Below are 15149 nucleotides of genomic sequence, written 5' to 3' on the forward strand. Positions count from 1 at the left end.
CTAGTTTGATGTAGTGGTTAAGAGCCTTTAATCTGGAGAACCGGGTTCAATTCCCCAGTTCCCCACTTGAAGCCAGCTGGGTGACCTTAGGCAAGTCACAGCACCCTCAGCCTACAAATAAGCATAGCTCGCCACCTAGTGGTGCCACAAAGAACTTCGGCAGCCAAACAATCCGTTCTGGGATTCCACACCCAACGCCATACGATAATTAATTCATTTACTGTAAGGGTCCACTAAAATCAGACAGTAGTCTCAACTGTGTGATAAGTGGCCTTGAGGAACTTGCCCACGATTCTGTGTTACAAAACAAAGAATGAGAACTGAGAATCTTCTCCTGTATGAATCTCCCCAAAACGAGATCAGGAGGAGAGAACCTGCTTTGAGAGTTCTAACTCATGGGAGAGATCAGATGGGCCCTCCAGGCCTGGCAGGGTCTTTTCAGGGACAGTCTGGGGGTTCTGACATGCCTCCCTTGAGAAGTCTGCTTGGCCACATATGGACAGAGCTTCTGCAAGGGCCCGTTTTCATTTCAATCAGCCTTGAAAGCGACATTTAACATCCCTGGTTCTTTGCCTGGTTCTTTTCCTGCTGCTTATTTTGTATTGCTAAACAGTGCCCAACGTATTTCATAAAACACAGCCCTGTCCCTGAATGTCCACGTTTGCGGACAGAGCTATCTGGACGAAAACAAAATTCCGCATCAAGGTCCGTGCTAAGAAAACAAAAACGGTTGGAGTCAAACACAAGTAAATAGATTTTGCGCATTTTTGCATGGACTCCTCAGAAGTAGGGTCCCCTGTGTGCAGTGGGGGTTTCTCCCAGGTAAACGCCTTTAGGATTGTAGCCATAGAGTTCTCTGGCTAATCTGGAAGCCCAAGGAGTGACGCAGGATGGAGATGCCTTCCTCTAACCTCTAGAAAGCCTACTGGGCCCTCTTTGGCTCTGATGATTTGACCAGGCCATTTCCCCACCCTCCCCAAAGACACCCATTTTTGAACCTCTCTGCCTAACGATAAAGGTTAAAAACTTTTTCCAAATCATGGTCAGGAGGGGGGGGGGGGGGGTTGGTATAGAATGTGCACATCCCTTTCCCTTGCAAAGCTTCTTCTACGCCACCTGGGCCAAAGATGCTCGCTTGCATGTATTTATTTATCAGTTAGACTTCTAGACTGCCCCTCCCCTGTGGACAAGGCTCAGGACGGTGGACGACAGATTAAATAAACACAAGCAAAAATCAGATTAGACAAAACAGGAAACAATACAAAAGCAATTTCAGATGGCCCTAAAATTAAATTAGATTGTGTCAATTTGCCTGTGTGTGTGTGTGGGGGGGGGGAATGGAGAGAAAAAGGAGAAGCTAGGCTAGATGGATGGTCGCCACTATCCCTTTCCCTTACAAAGCTTCTTCCATGCCACCTGGGCCAAAGATGCTCCCTTGCATGTATTTATTTATCAGTTAGGCTTCTAGACTGCCCTCCCCTGTGGACAAGGCTCAGGACGGTGGACGACAGATTAAATAAACACAAGCAAAAATCAGATTAGACAAAACAGGAAACAATACAAAAGCAATTTCAGATGGCCCTAAAATTAAATTAGATTGTGTCAATTTGCCTGTGTGTGTGTGTGGGGGGGGGGAATGGAGAGAAAAAGGAGAAGCTAGGCTAGATGGATGGTCGCCACTGCTGCCCTCAACCGTAAGCCTGGCAGAACATCTCTGCCTTACAAGCCCTGCGGAGCTGCATTAGGTCCCACAGGGCACGGATGTCATTCGGCAGAGACTCCCAACCAGGTCAGAGCCAAGGCCGAAAAAGCCCTGGCTCCGGTTGAGGACAGCCGGATATCTTTCGGGCCAGGGATCACCGGTAGGTTCTTCCCTCCAGAGCATAATACTCTTCAGGGGGTATAGCAGTAGAGGTGGTCCCGAAGGTACGCTGGTCCCAGACCATTTAGGACCTTGAAGGTAAGTACCAAAACCTTCGGTATTGAACCTGGAGCCAGTGCAGCTGGCAGAGCACTGGTTGAATGTATGTTGTCCGTAGGGGTCCAGTAAGAACCCGCACTGCTGCATTCTAGACCAGTTGTAATTTCCGGTTCAGTCTCAAGGGTAACCCTGCGAAGAGCAAGCTACAGTAGTCTAGCCTGGAGGTGACTGTTCCATGAATTTCTGCAAAACACCATGACTTACCGGGCTACCCAGGCATTAGTGTTGGTGTTGAAGGAGGCAATGGTCCCTGTGAAGAAAGGCGTTGTCTCGAACAACCAGATTTTCATGTTGGCGCAAGCGTCCCATTTGGAGTGCCCCTTCTCGTCCTTTCCATTGTATCCAAGGCCGGTGAGGATGCAAACTCCTTCCTGTGAGAAGAGCCGCACAAAGTTTAACAGGACGCAGTTCCTTTGACAACTCCCAGCCCTTCCCAGCTGATGGAAGAGACAGTGCATAGTGCATATCTAGACTTACTGTGACCAGCCAGCAGGTAACATATTTGTAGAGTATCACCTTGCCCCAGATCAATATATAAAAGCAACGGTACCAGAATGTCAGCTCCTGCAAAGGGAGAGCAAATATGCCAGGTGAGACCTGTGCTGCCAGCATTAGGGGGAGTCCAGAGATGGCCAGGTATAGCCACATTTTTTTCAGCGCATCGGATCTCTGTACTGGATGGGGTATCAGAGACAACACTCTGGGAAAGAGCTACGATTTTGCTCCAGAAGTACCAAGGAATACTTGCAACGGGACAAAGATCCAGTGTACAGAGACAAGAGGATGTTTACTGTGGCTCTAGCCGACAAGAGATGGAGAATAGTATGCAGGCAAGGGATTATATGCATAACATGTGACAGCTTGACATATAACATAATTTAGAGGTATATCCTGCCCTCCCCACCAAGGCAGGCTCGGGGCAGCTGACAATAAAAGGTTAAAACAGTTAAAATGATAAAAACAATTCAAAGGTGCTATACATAGATATTGCTTATAAGATGGCAAAACATAATTTCCAAGTAGTTATATACACAGGTATCCATCAGTAGTAATAATAGCTGATGGTGAAATTCCAGGGTAAGGCTCTAATTTTATATTAGATGTTATATGTGGCTTTGGAATGTTTCCTTCAGGAGGTGATAAGCAGTGATTGATAAGAATTGGAACGTTTCCTTCAGGAGTTGATAAGCAGTGATTGATAAGTAGTTCAGCAGTTCGAGACCCGGGTGCCGCATGATGGAGTGAGCTCCCATCTCTAGTTCCAGCTCCTGCCAACCTAGCAGTTCGAAAGCAAGAAATTGCAAGTAGATAAATAGGCACCACTTCGGTGGGAAGGGAACAGTGCTCCGTGCGCCTTGGTGTTTAGTCATGGCGGCCACATGACCACGGAAACGTCTTCGGACAGCGCTGGCTCTTCGGCTTTGAAACGGAGATGAGCACCGCAACCCTAGAGTCGGATTCGACTGGCTTTCGAGCAAGGGAACCTTTACCTTTACACGCACTGATAAAGCAAATATTGTGAAACGAATTGTTCACTGCGCAGTATTCGTTGGCGTGTGAGCGATAATAGAAGAACATTTTCTACAGAAATTACTACAGTAAACATTTTTGCAACTTATCTTTATTGACTCTTCGTTATTTTTGTCACGGATGTTGTTTTTGGAATTAGTCCTCAAGCAGTGGCTGGACAAACACTCTAGGCTGGTCCTGCACTGAGCAGGGGGTTGGACTGGATGGCCTGGATGGCCCCCTTCCAACTCTGTGATTCTGTGATTTTCTGTGAACCAGTCTGAAGAATGCTGAGCAACTCCTGAGCTGGATTACACAGTTCTGCATGGACAGCAGCATATAAAGATTTAAGAAGTAAATAGTGGGGAAATTTAGAAGTGTGCGGAGTCTTGTGCGAATTTCTGGGATTAAGTATGATTCTCTCAAAAGGTTTAGGTAAGAAATGCAATGCAAGGTTTAGAGACTACAGCCCTGCAAACTTTTACAGTGACCAGAAGAAACACTGCAAGATGATACGGGACATTCACCAAGGTTGTTCCAGGGGGAAGCACCTGTTGGGCTCAAGTAAATAGTAAATACCACTGGCAAGCTGATACCAAATGGCCCTATGCCCGGACAACAGGTTTTGCACCTGCTCAGGTCACTCAGTTCTCCAGCCTAAAACAGGATGGTGCCATAGTTAACTTCAGGGCCTAGGTGGTATTTAACTGTCAGATAGACCTGCAACCACATCACTTTGTAGATCACACCAGCACAGTTTAGTGGGTAGAATGGGCCAGGTTCTGGGAGAAACCAGGTTCGAATCCCTGCTCAGCCATGGAACTTGTTGAGTGACCTTGGTGCAGTCACATATACACAGCCTCACCTACCTCACAGGGTTGTTGTGAGGATAAAATGGAGGAGAACGATGGAAGCCACTTTGCATCCCCGCTGGGGAGGAAAGTAGGGTAATATGTGGAGTAAATAATACTGATACCCCAATGAGGAAAGTAAAATAAAAGGCCTTGCGATGATAGCCTGCTACAGGCAAAATGAGAATCCTGGGGTACCTTACAGCACATTCATTCATGGGATGCGCAGAGTCCACTAATTCAGACGCACAAGGACCTGAGGCATTCATGCATCTGACTAACTAGCCTTTAAGGTGCCACAGACGCCTCATTGTTCTGAACGCCTGTACATCAGTTTGTCACTAAAAACGGCCATACAGGAATAACCAAAATTTTGCTTTTTATGTTCTTGTAATGAGGTTTCACAAATCCTAACAAATATTTAAACGCTTCTTATTCTGGCTTTATTCTTCCCGACCAGAAGTCGGTCCTTCTTTTGATCGAACACTACTTACCTCAAAAGCATCAGAGACGAGGAATTCATCAGGGATATATGGACCCAACACAGTGTAGACTACCAGGAAGAAGAGACCCAGAACCAGGCGCTTAAGAGCAGGTACAAAGCTGAAACACGTCAGAGAGAGGAAAAAATTCAGACCAAGGTCACAGAGACCGATTTCCCACAAGCAGCTGCGCCGCCCTCGCTCTTCCCTTCCCCCCGACTGTATGCGTCAATTTCCCACTACTTGCTGGGCAGCCGCATATTGACCCGCAGCATCCCCCGAGCTCCCCCGCGTCTTTTTGATCCTCAAAAAACTGGATTGAGAAGACGCGGGTGAAATCGGGCGAAGCTGCGGGTCAAAATGCGGCCGCCCAGCAAGTAGTGGGAAATTGACGCATACGATCGGGGGAAAGGGAAGAGCGAGGGCAGCGCAGCGGCATGTGGGAAATCGGTCAGAGTGTTTCAAAATAACGGAGTGGGGTGGCATGGTGGCACAAATGAACAATCTATGCTGGAATGCCTAACCCCCCCAACCCCCACAAAGTGACAGTTTTGACGAACAGAGCTCCAGAGTGGCATGAGAAAAGCATTATGCTGCCCAGATAGCATCCCCCCTACAACAACTGGTCCAGTAAACAGTGCTTGGAGCATCCTCAACAATGGGAGAACTAAAATACCATTTTTGCCGGAAATATTACTACTAAACATATTTCCAAAGGATTTTGATAAAGATGACAGATATTTGATAGTACATTTATATAGATAAATGTTATATGCAAAATATGGGAAAAACATGGAAATAAACTGTTGGAGACGGCTGGAAATGACAAACTGTCATCGTTGATGAGAGGGACAACAGACACAACTTTTCAAAAAGACGTGGAAAAAACTGTATGACTGGTATAATATAAATGCATAGTTTAAAGTAATGAAATTTTTGGTACTATTAATCTCTTGTAGTTAAACAGAAGCTATGGTAAAAAGATAAGAGTATACAGAAACGTAAGCAAACCTATAGAAAGCGATGTAAGAAAAAAATTTAAATAAGGTAATAGAGTAATAAAAAATATACTGATCTCTTTGTATGTCTTATGTATGTAAGTGGTTGTTTGTTTATATGTTGTATGTATGTATGTGTATAATATGAAAAATAATAAAAAGTGTACCTATGGGCAATGTTCCCTCTAAGGGAACTGTGGAGTCTTGTGAGCAAAAATCCTACTTTGTGAGCTACTGGCAGTAAAGTGGTGAGCGAGCGATTTGGCTCCAGCATACATTTGTTTGCTCTGGAGCCAATCCTTCCTGAGCTAAGACATAAATCTGTGAGCCGGAGGCTAAAAAACTGTGAGCTAGCTCACACTAACTCAGCTTAGAGGGAACATTGCCTATGGGTACTTAAAAAAACAACAACAACAATGGGAGATTACCTGTTGGGTCTTTGGCCTGGAACGTCCGTCAACTCGCCCTTCACCAGCCTCTGATACTGTGTCATTGAGAACTGAGGCCCCACCATGAAGGCACCGTAAAAAAAGGAGAAGCCACAGACCTCTATCAACGTAGGGACTCCCCGTACAGCAAATCGCTGTTGTTCCGGGGTGAGGGCCTCCTGCATCATAAAATAAATAGCTATTAGCGTCTACTGTGAAGACTCCGAAAGAAGCCCTCCCCCAGCAGTGTGACTTCCAGCCATCTGGCATGTTATGCTACGACATCAATAACCGCAAACGCATTCTGCAGTCTCAGACTCGTGTATTTTGCCTTCTAATGACACAAGACTTTTCCTGAGATCTGACCGCTGCTCTGAGGAACCCTGGCAACGAACACTGAGGCAAGGGCCAGCACAATGGGAGTCACAATAAGCTTGGGGAGGGGGGACTGGAAGATGGCATTACTCTGGCCACTCCCAACTTGATGCTCTGCCCCCCTTCATCAATGTGCTTGTGTCATCTTATCAAACATGGTCCAGACAGACGGCAAAGGGTTAACACTTCTGCCTTTCACAGCAATCTGAGGATCACCTCAGAGACATGGAACAGGGCAGTATGTTGCTATGCAATTAATAGCTTTTGACAATCCGAAAGGTGTTAATAATTTTTTTGGGAAAATGGTTTGTGTTTTTTGAATATCCTACTGCTTATCAACCCCGATTATACGCACTACCTCAGAAATATAGAGACTTTGTGTTTTATTAATAAAGATTTGTGCGTATGGATAACATTTCTCTTCTTGTTTATTAGATGTTGTTGAAAGATACTGCATACAACTAACAAGTAATATAGGATGTAAAAATATATAAAACTCAATAAAAATGCTATTTTTAAAAAAAGGTTTTCCTGAGTCAATCTACAGTTTTCAATCAGGGCTATTTTTGGGCAGGAACGCACAGGAACGGAGTTCCGGCTGGCTCCTGAGTTGGCCACGCCCAGCAGGAACTCGTTAGCATAATAGGCCACACCTAACTGCAGGCACTCATTAGGATTGGCTACATTAGGGGTGTGTGGCCTAACATGCAAAGCAGTTCCTGCTACAAAAAAAGCCCAGGGTTTTGACAACAAAGTAAACAGAATAAGAAGCAAAAGGTGGGTGTGGTTGGATGACCACACTTCTGGTACCATGTGGGGTGTGGCCTAATATGCCAATGAGCTGCGCTGTCAGGAGTGTGGCCTAATGTGCTAATGAGTTTCTGCTGTTGGGTGTGGCCTATTATGCTAATGAGTTCCTGCTGGGTTTTTTCTACCAAAAAAGCCCTGGTTTTCATTATTATTTTCCCTTAAGCCATCCCACTACCACCTGCAACCTTTGCCCTTCAGTCGCTTGGAGGCCTGACCTTTCCGAGTGGGTAATAATTTTAGTCTCCCTGTTATTCCCCTGAATTCAGTTATTTTTTTAACTTCCTGATTAAAGAGGAAGAGGGGAGAAAATGCATTTCACTTACCACTTCCTTCCTGCCGTCACAGTAATCTAAGGCCAAACCTAGGGGGGAAAAATAGACCACGTGATGGAAGTGTTCATGGAAGCAGACTGAAGGAGAGGGCCAAGGACTGCAAGCGAAAGAGGGGAGGGATCTGATCTGTGCTGGGCGGGGGAGCTCAGGCAAGCTGCTTTGAGCTTCCTTCAAGGAAGAACAATGCTCAAATACAACTAAATATTTTTTAAAACCAGAGAGAAGGAGAGATTGGATTTATACACCACCCTTCACTTGGAGTCTCAGAGAAGCTTACAGTCTCCTTCCCGTCCTCTCTCCACAACAGACACCCTGTGAGTTAAGTGGGGCTGAGAGCTCTTTTGAGGACTGCTCTTGAGAGAACAGCTCTGAGAGAACTTGTGACTGACCCAAGGTTGCCCAACTGGCTGCATGTGGCGGAGTGGGGAATCAAACCTGGTTCTCCCAGATTAGAGTCTGTGCTCCTAACCACTACACCAGACTTTGAGATCTCCAGCACTGACATACACACATCCCCACCAATGCTCCCTCTAAGCTGTGGAGTCTCGTGAGCAAACATTCTACTTTGTGAGCGACTGGCTTTAAAGTTGTGAGTGAGCGATTTGGCCGCTACATAAATTAGTTTGCACTGGAGCCATCCCTTCCTGAGCCGAGACAAAAATGTGTGAGCTGGAGGCTAAAAACAGAGCTAGCTCACACTAACTCAGCTTAGAGGGAACACTGATCCCCCACCCATGCACCAAGATTTGAGGGCAGGAGGGAAGTTGCAGCTCAAAAAAAAGGGGGGGGGAGATGTAGCAGACTTACCAATCAGTTTGAGAGTCAAGACACAGTGCGGCATGGTCCATTTGATGTCGTAGTGCTCTGTGGCAGTGAAGTAGTACCCAGCCATCAGATAGACCTGGAAGACAACAGCCAGGATAATACCTTCCTCCCCAGGCAATGCCCCCCCCCCCAAAAAAAAAGTTTCCAAGCAGCACTTGCAGAAGTGGGCAAGGACAGAACCCCGCAGAGAGCTGCAGAGGGAAGGGATGCGCTTACCATCTGAAAGATGAAGGTCGTGGCAATGGCAGTGACTGTGCGGCCCATGAGCCTCAGGATGAGAAACTGAACGAAGACACATATGAAGGAGTGGCAGCACTGTGGTCCTGAGGAGAGAAGCAAAAGGTGGGGATGAGAAGCCATGCAGAGGAGCAGCGCCGCGCATCCCCCCCCCGCACTCTGGATGTCACGAGTCACACGCCCGTCTTCCCCGCCCCCTTACCGAAGTTGAAGTAGGCGAGCGAGACCCCTGTTAACGTGTTGTATAGGTGACTGAGGTAGAGCTCCTTCTGGAAAAGGAAATAGCGCTGGAACAAGGCAAAGGGGTAGCCTGAAAGAGAGAAGCAGACCACAAAGGGATTCCGTTAAGGCGGAACCTTGCGTTCCCCGACCCACGGGCTTGGACAGCCAGAGCTTCTGCCTCTCTCAACCTCAGTAAGGGAAATGAGGGAGGAAGAAAATACTAGTCTGCTTTAAAGTAAAGGTAAAGGTTCCCTTGCTCGAAAGCCAGTCGAGTCCGACTCTAGGGTTGCGGTGCTCATCTCCGTTTCAAAGCCGAAGAGCCAGCGCTGTCCGAAGACGTTTGCGTGGTCATGTGGCCGGCTTGACTAGACGCCGAGGCGCACGGAACGCTGTTCCCTTCCCACCGAAGTGGTACCTATTTATCTACTTGCAATTTCTTGCTTTTGAACTGCTAGGTTGGCAGGAGCTGGAACTAGAGACGGGAGCTCACTCCGTCTTGCGGCACCCGGGTCTCGAACTGCTGAACTACTGACCTTCCACAGCCTGCAGTTCTGCAGTCTGCTTTACAGAGATGCAATTATTACCCAGGAAAATTGCCATATGATGTTAACAGTCCTACCGGTTTGCCCTATGTGATTTCACCATGTATTCCGAAGACGCTATAAGTCAAAAGAGTAAAAAAATATGTATATTGGCCAGAGACCGAGGAAGAACAAGCGGTCTCTGAAAATCCTGCTGAGGTCACTCGCTTTCTGCCCAAGTTAACATGAAGCAGCCGAAGGTTGTCCTTTCCATGGACCCGGTCTCTGTTGAGGCCTCCCTCGCCACACTTTCTTTCTTCCTGCTTCTTTTTATTGTTGCGTAAGCGAGCTGATTTCGTCAGATGAGTTTCTAGAGCTAAACGGACGAGGGGCTGGTTCTAGCCAGGTTTTCCACTGGTGAAAAAGGGAGCAGGGGACCCCTTTGACTGCCCCAAATGGCTATGCCGGGAATCGTGGGACCCACGTGGGCAAAAGCCACACGGGATGAGGGCTGCAGTACGGAAGGTAACTGGGTGAGAACAATCTATTACGTTACAATTAGTTCAGTTACAATCCATTTGCACCACAGGATTTGGACTACTTTTCTTCATGATGAAAAACAGCTAATAGAGATTCTCCACGCATTGCCTATCAGCAACTTCTTCGATCAGCAACTTCTTTCTTCAGAAATTCACAGTACTACACTAGAAAGGTTAAGCTTTGTGAAACCTCCGCTCGCACAGTTCATTTCCGCTTGCACAGTTCATTTCTAGACACCTCCCAACGACAGAAAGCGGCATTTAGGTCCACGGCACTATGCCGCAGCAACATATTGGAGGGGGGGGGAGAATGGGAAAATGCTGAACCAATAAGCACTAAGGCAAGAAAAACTCAGAAGGGAACACCTTAGGAATGTTAAATCAGATTTCAAACAGGACTGCAAAAATCGTATTGCCGAGGTCACTTTTTCCTAGCCACTGAAAACAATCCAACCGTTATCTCACTCACTATACTGGAGGGTTCCTTTCTCCCCTAATCCTGTCCTGATATAGTAATTGTTATCTTTAGAAATACCTGTCTGTAGTGTATGCGTGCATGTATTCTTTAACATGACTGATCGTGATCCAGCCAGATGCTGATCTTTATTTCTTAGATGTCAATTTCAAAGAGTCTATTACACTCATGAAAATGAGAGACCAAGACACGACTATGCAGACAGGAACTAGCTTCAGTCTCAGTGCCTTTGTTTTCAGTGGCTGGGGTCACTAAAAGCAGGTTTAGCCACCCCCAACCCCCAACCCCAGTGCTATATGTTTGAAGGCACCACATTCTCCCCTGCTCCCCATACAAGTACATGGTTTCAATTCTCTCCCAGGTCTGGGGACTGTCTGTGTTTGAGCAGCCTCTGCCAGTCTCTCTCAGTCTGCAGAGGGCACAGGCACATCCTGTGCCCTTCTCAAGGGCTCTTGCACTAAAGGATGTTCTCTTTTGTACAGATAGCAACTCACTCTGCCCAGCATGAAGCTGCTAACAAGACCACTGGGGATTTCTTGACTCACTTCCTGATGAGATGGAATCTGTTTGGGCAACAGAAGTGATAACACAGGGTTTCCCCCCCCCCATCTCTCTCTCCATTGAGCCCTTTGTAGATATCTTAACTCTGAAGCACAGCATGAATGTAGACCATCTCCATCTTTGTGCTCGTTCATGGGTTGATGGTGTTACTGTCTTTCCCCGGCTCCACACCCAGCTCAGATCACAGGACTACAAAAGCCATTTATTGGATCCTTTTAATGTAGTTGTACTGAGATTGGTACCTATTTATCTACTTGCAATTTCTTGCTTTCCTGCCAACCTAGCAGTTCGAAAGCAAGAAATTGCAAGTAGATAAATAGGTACCACTTCGGTGGGAAGGTAACAGCGTTCCGTGCGCCTTGGTGTTTAGTCATGCTGGCCACATGACCACGGAAACGTCTTCGGACAGCGCTGGCTCTTTGGCTTGGAAACGGAGATGAGCACCGCAACCCTAGAGTCGGATTTGACTGGCTTTCGAGCAAGGGAACCTTTACCTTTTACTGAGATTGTATAGTATTTGTTGTAAGCCGCCCTGAGCCCTACTTGTAGGGAAGGGCAGCCTAATAAATCTGATTTAATAAATAAATGTGACTATCCAACCAATTCTGTACTGCATGGATGACAGATCTCACCAAACTGGGAAAGGATATTAAGATTCCAATTGACCCAAGACAGTTTATCAAGAACTGAACAACCATCATATCTTTATCCCAATAGCTTTTAGTACATCCTAGTGTCTTTTTTTTTAATTCCTAAGAACATAAGAGAAGCCATGTTGGATCAGGCTAATAGCCCATCTAGTCCAACGCTCTGTCAGAAAGTGGCCAAAACCCAGGTGCCTTCAAGAGGTCCACCAGTGGGGCCAGAACTCCAGAAGCCTTCCCACTTTTGCCACACACACCCCCAGCACCAAGAATACAGAGCATCCCTGCCCCAGACAGACTGTTCCATTATGGCTAATAGCCACTGATGAATCTCTGTCTGTTTATCCAATCCTCTCTTGAAGTTGTCGATGCTTGTAGCTGCCACGCTTTCCTGTGGCAGTGAATTCCACCTGTTAATTACTCTTTGGGTGAAGAAGTACTTCCTTTTACCTGTTCTAAGCCTACCGCTCATTAATTTCATTGAGTCCCCTCTTGTACTGTGAGAAAGGGAGAAAAGCACTTCTTTCTCAACCCGCTCTATCCCGTGCATAATTTTGTAAACCTCTATCATGTCATCCCTCACTCGTTGTTTCTCCAAGCTACAGAGCCCTAACCTCTTTAACCTTTCTTCATAGGGAAGGTGTTCCATCCTCTTAATCAATTTAGTTGCCCTTCTCAGCACTTTTTCCAATGCTGTCTTTTTTGAGGTGCGGTGACCAGAACTGTACACAGTATTCCAAATGAGGCTGCACCACAGATTTATACAAGGGCATTATGATACGGCTTGATTTGTTTTCAGTCCCCCTTCTGAATCATGCCCAGCAGCATTTGCCTTTGTCATTGCAGTTGCACACTGAGTCGACGTCTTCAGTGAGTTATCTACCACGACTCCAAGATCTCTCTCCTGGTCAGTTACCACCAGTTTGGACCCTCTCAAAGTATACTTACAGTTAGGATTTTTGGCTCCAATGTGCATCACTTTGCACTCGCCCACACTGGACCTCCTTTGCCACGTCAATGCCCACACAGCCCACCCTCTACGGATCCCTCTGGGGCCACCCACACTGAACCTCCTTTGCCACGTCAATGCCCACTCAGCCCACCCTCTACGGATCCCTCTGGGGCACCTCACAGTCCTCCCCGGTTCTCACCACCTTGAGCAGCTTCGTGCCGTCTGCAAACGTAGCCACCTCACTGCTTACGCCCAACTCCAAATCATTAATGAACAAGTTAAGAGGCGCTGGACCTCGTACTGAGCCCTGCGGTACCCCCTTCCTTCACTCGTGGGCACTCCATGAAATTGCTGAGCGGTCGGGTTAGAACAGATCAAAGGAAGTACTTCTTCACCCAAAGAGTGATTAACACATGGAATTCACTGCCACAGGAAGTGGTGGCGGCTACAAGCATGGACGGCTTCAAAAGGGAATTAGATAAGCATATGGAGCAGAGGTCCATCAGTGGCTATTAGCCACAAGGTATAGATAGGGGCTCTGGGGCAAGTGATGCTCTGTCATCTTGGTGCTTGGGGGGGTCAACAGTGGGAGGGCCTCTAATGTCCTGGCCCCACTGGTGGACCTCCTGATGGCACTGGTATTTCTGGCCACTGTGTGACACAGAGTGTTGGACTGGATGGGCCTTTGGCCTGATCCAACATTGGCATCTCTTATGTTCTCACAAAACTGCCCATTAGTTTTTAATCCACAAGAGGACTTGTCCTCTTATCCCATGACTGCTGAACTTAGGAGTCTGTGATGAAGAACTCCATTCCTAGCACAGTGAGACCTATTTGAGGCTGCAGTCCTGTGCATACTTACCTGGAAGTAAGTCCCACTGAACACAATAGGATTGTGAACAGACAATCATCGGCTGGCGCTATAAACCTGCATAATGCCTCTTCAGCTTGACTTTAAAACTACTGCGGTCTGCAAATGGGGACTTTTCTATTATGACCAACATCCTCATAAGAACATAAGAGAGGCCAATGTTGGATCAGGCCAATGGCCCACCCAGTCCAACATTCTGTCACATAGTGACCAAAAATACCAGGTACCATCAGGAGGTCCAGCAGTGGGGCCAGGACACTAGAAGCTCTCCCACTGTTGACCCCCCCACCAAAGCACCAAGAATACAGAGCATCACTTACCCCAGACCGAGAGTTCCTATCTATATTTTCCCTCCCCTTCTGGTCAACCAAAACACACAGACACACACACAAACCACCGCAATAAAAATCCACGCAACTTAAGGAAGACTTTTAATTAACTTGAGATTGTTTAATTGTTTTAATGATGTTTTAGTTGGTCACAATCAAGGCATCACCCTGCTACTGCTCTTTGAACAGAAATCAGCATTATTCTCTTCCCTCAAGAGAGGCAGTTTCGTTTTAGAGGCAGGCATTCAGCCTGATCCACTTTCCTTCCGCAAAGCTTTCTAGACTAATACGAGACGGACAATGCAGCCACGACTTTTCTCATTCGGCCTCGCGATAATCCTGCAAGGGGGAAGAGTTCTACTTTCTTCCTTTTCTTTTTCTTTTTAAGTGGAAAAAAATACCATTGACAAACCACTGAACTGGAGTCTTGAACACACACCTCCACAACACTATCCACTGACTCCCGCTGGCTATCAGGTTTAATGATTTACTGATGGAATCAAAGGTTCTAAGTCTTTCAGTCTCGCTTTGTCCTGCCTAAATCTTCCACAGGGTTTACTGGCAGCAGCCCGGGATCTTAAGCCTGGAGACGGACCATGGGTTTAAGAGCGTGCAAGGAACTTCTGATTTGTGCCGCATTTGATGTGTGCATTCATTTCTTTTAGAGTGTTTTGGACCACACAGATTTCCCGCCATTATTATTATTATTTTAAACCATATGCCAAACCTATTTACTTAGAGACAATGACAGGATAAAATAAATGAGTGGCACAGACTCCATTGTCAACAATGGCTTGATTTTACTACTATCAGCTGGGGGGGGTGGGGTTAGGGATAACAAACAGCTAACTGTACTTCCAGGCTGAGAAAGCCCATGACTCTCTCAAACTAGAAAGCGATCAAGGTTCCAGACATCTGACAGCCAATTCACTCCACCACTCAGGCACATTATCACGTGAATTACTGATAGATTCAGGCGGGGGTAGTCGTGTTGGTCTTAAGCAGCAGAACCAAGTTTGAGTCCAGCGGCACCTTTAAGACCATCAAAGAGCCAGTTTGGTGTCGTGGTTAAGTGCGCGGACTCTAATCTGGGAGAACCGGGTTTGATTCCCCACTCCTCCACTTGCACCTGCTGGATGACCTTGGGCAAGCCATAGTTCTGGCACAGCTGTTCTTGAAAAAGGGCAGTTTCTGTCAGAGCTCTCTC

General features: G+C 46.7%; 1 protein-coding gene across 1 annotated transcript in view; it reads right to left on the reverse strand.

Moving 5' to 3' along the window:
* The window catches only part of LPCAT3 (lysophosphatidylcholine acyltransferase 3), a 25870-nt gene that overhangs the window by 5100 nt on the left and 5621 nt on the right, over positions 1–15149 (reverse strand). Inside the window, exons 2-9 of the mRNA XM_015418802.1 lie at positions 9031–9138; positions 8808–8914; positions 8574–8667; positions 7758–7795; positions 6250–6428; positions 4836–4944; positions 2459–2545; positions 2186–2352 (exon numbers count right to left, since the gene is read on the reverse strand). Of these exons, the coding sequence (XP_015274288.1) occupies positions 2186–2352; positions 2459–2545; positions 4836–4944; positions 6250–6428; positions 7758–7795; positions 8574–8667; positions 8808–8914; positions 9031–9138 (889 nt within the window). The remainder of the gene's footprint in view (positions 1–2185; positions 2353–2458; positions 2546–4835; positions 4945–6249; positions 6429–7757; positions 7796–8573; positions 8668–8807; positions 8915–9030; positions 9139–15149) is intronic.

The sequence above is a fragment of the Gekko japonicus genome, unplaced genomic scaffold (assembly GCF_001447785.1).
Source record: "Gekko japonicus isolate JY-2015 unplaced genomic scaffold, Gekko_japonicus_V1.1 scaffold1244, whole genome shotgun sequence".
NCBI classification, from domain to species: domain Eukaryota; kingdom Metazoa; phylum Chordata; class Lepidosauria; order Squamata; family Gekkonidae; genus Gekko; species Gekko japonicus.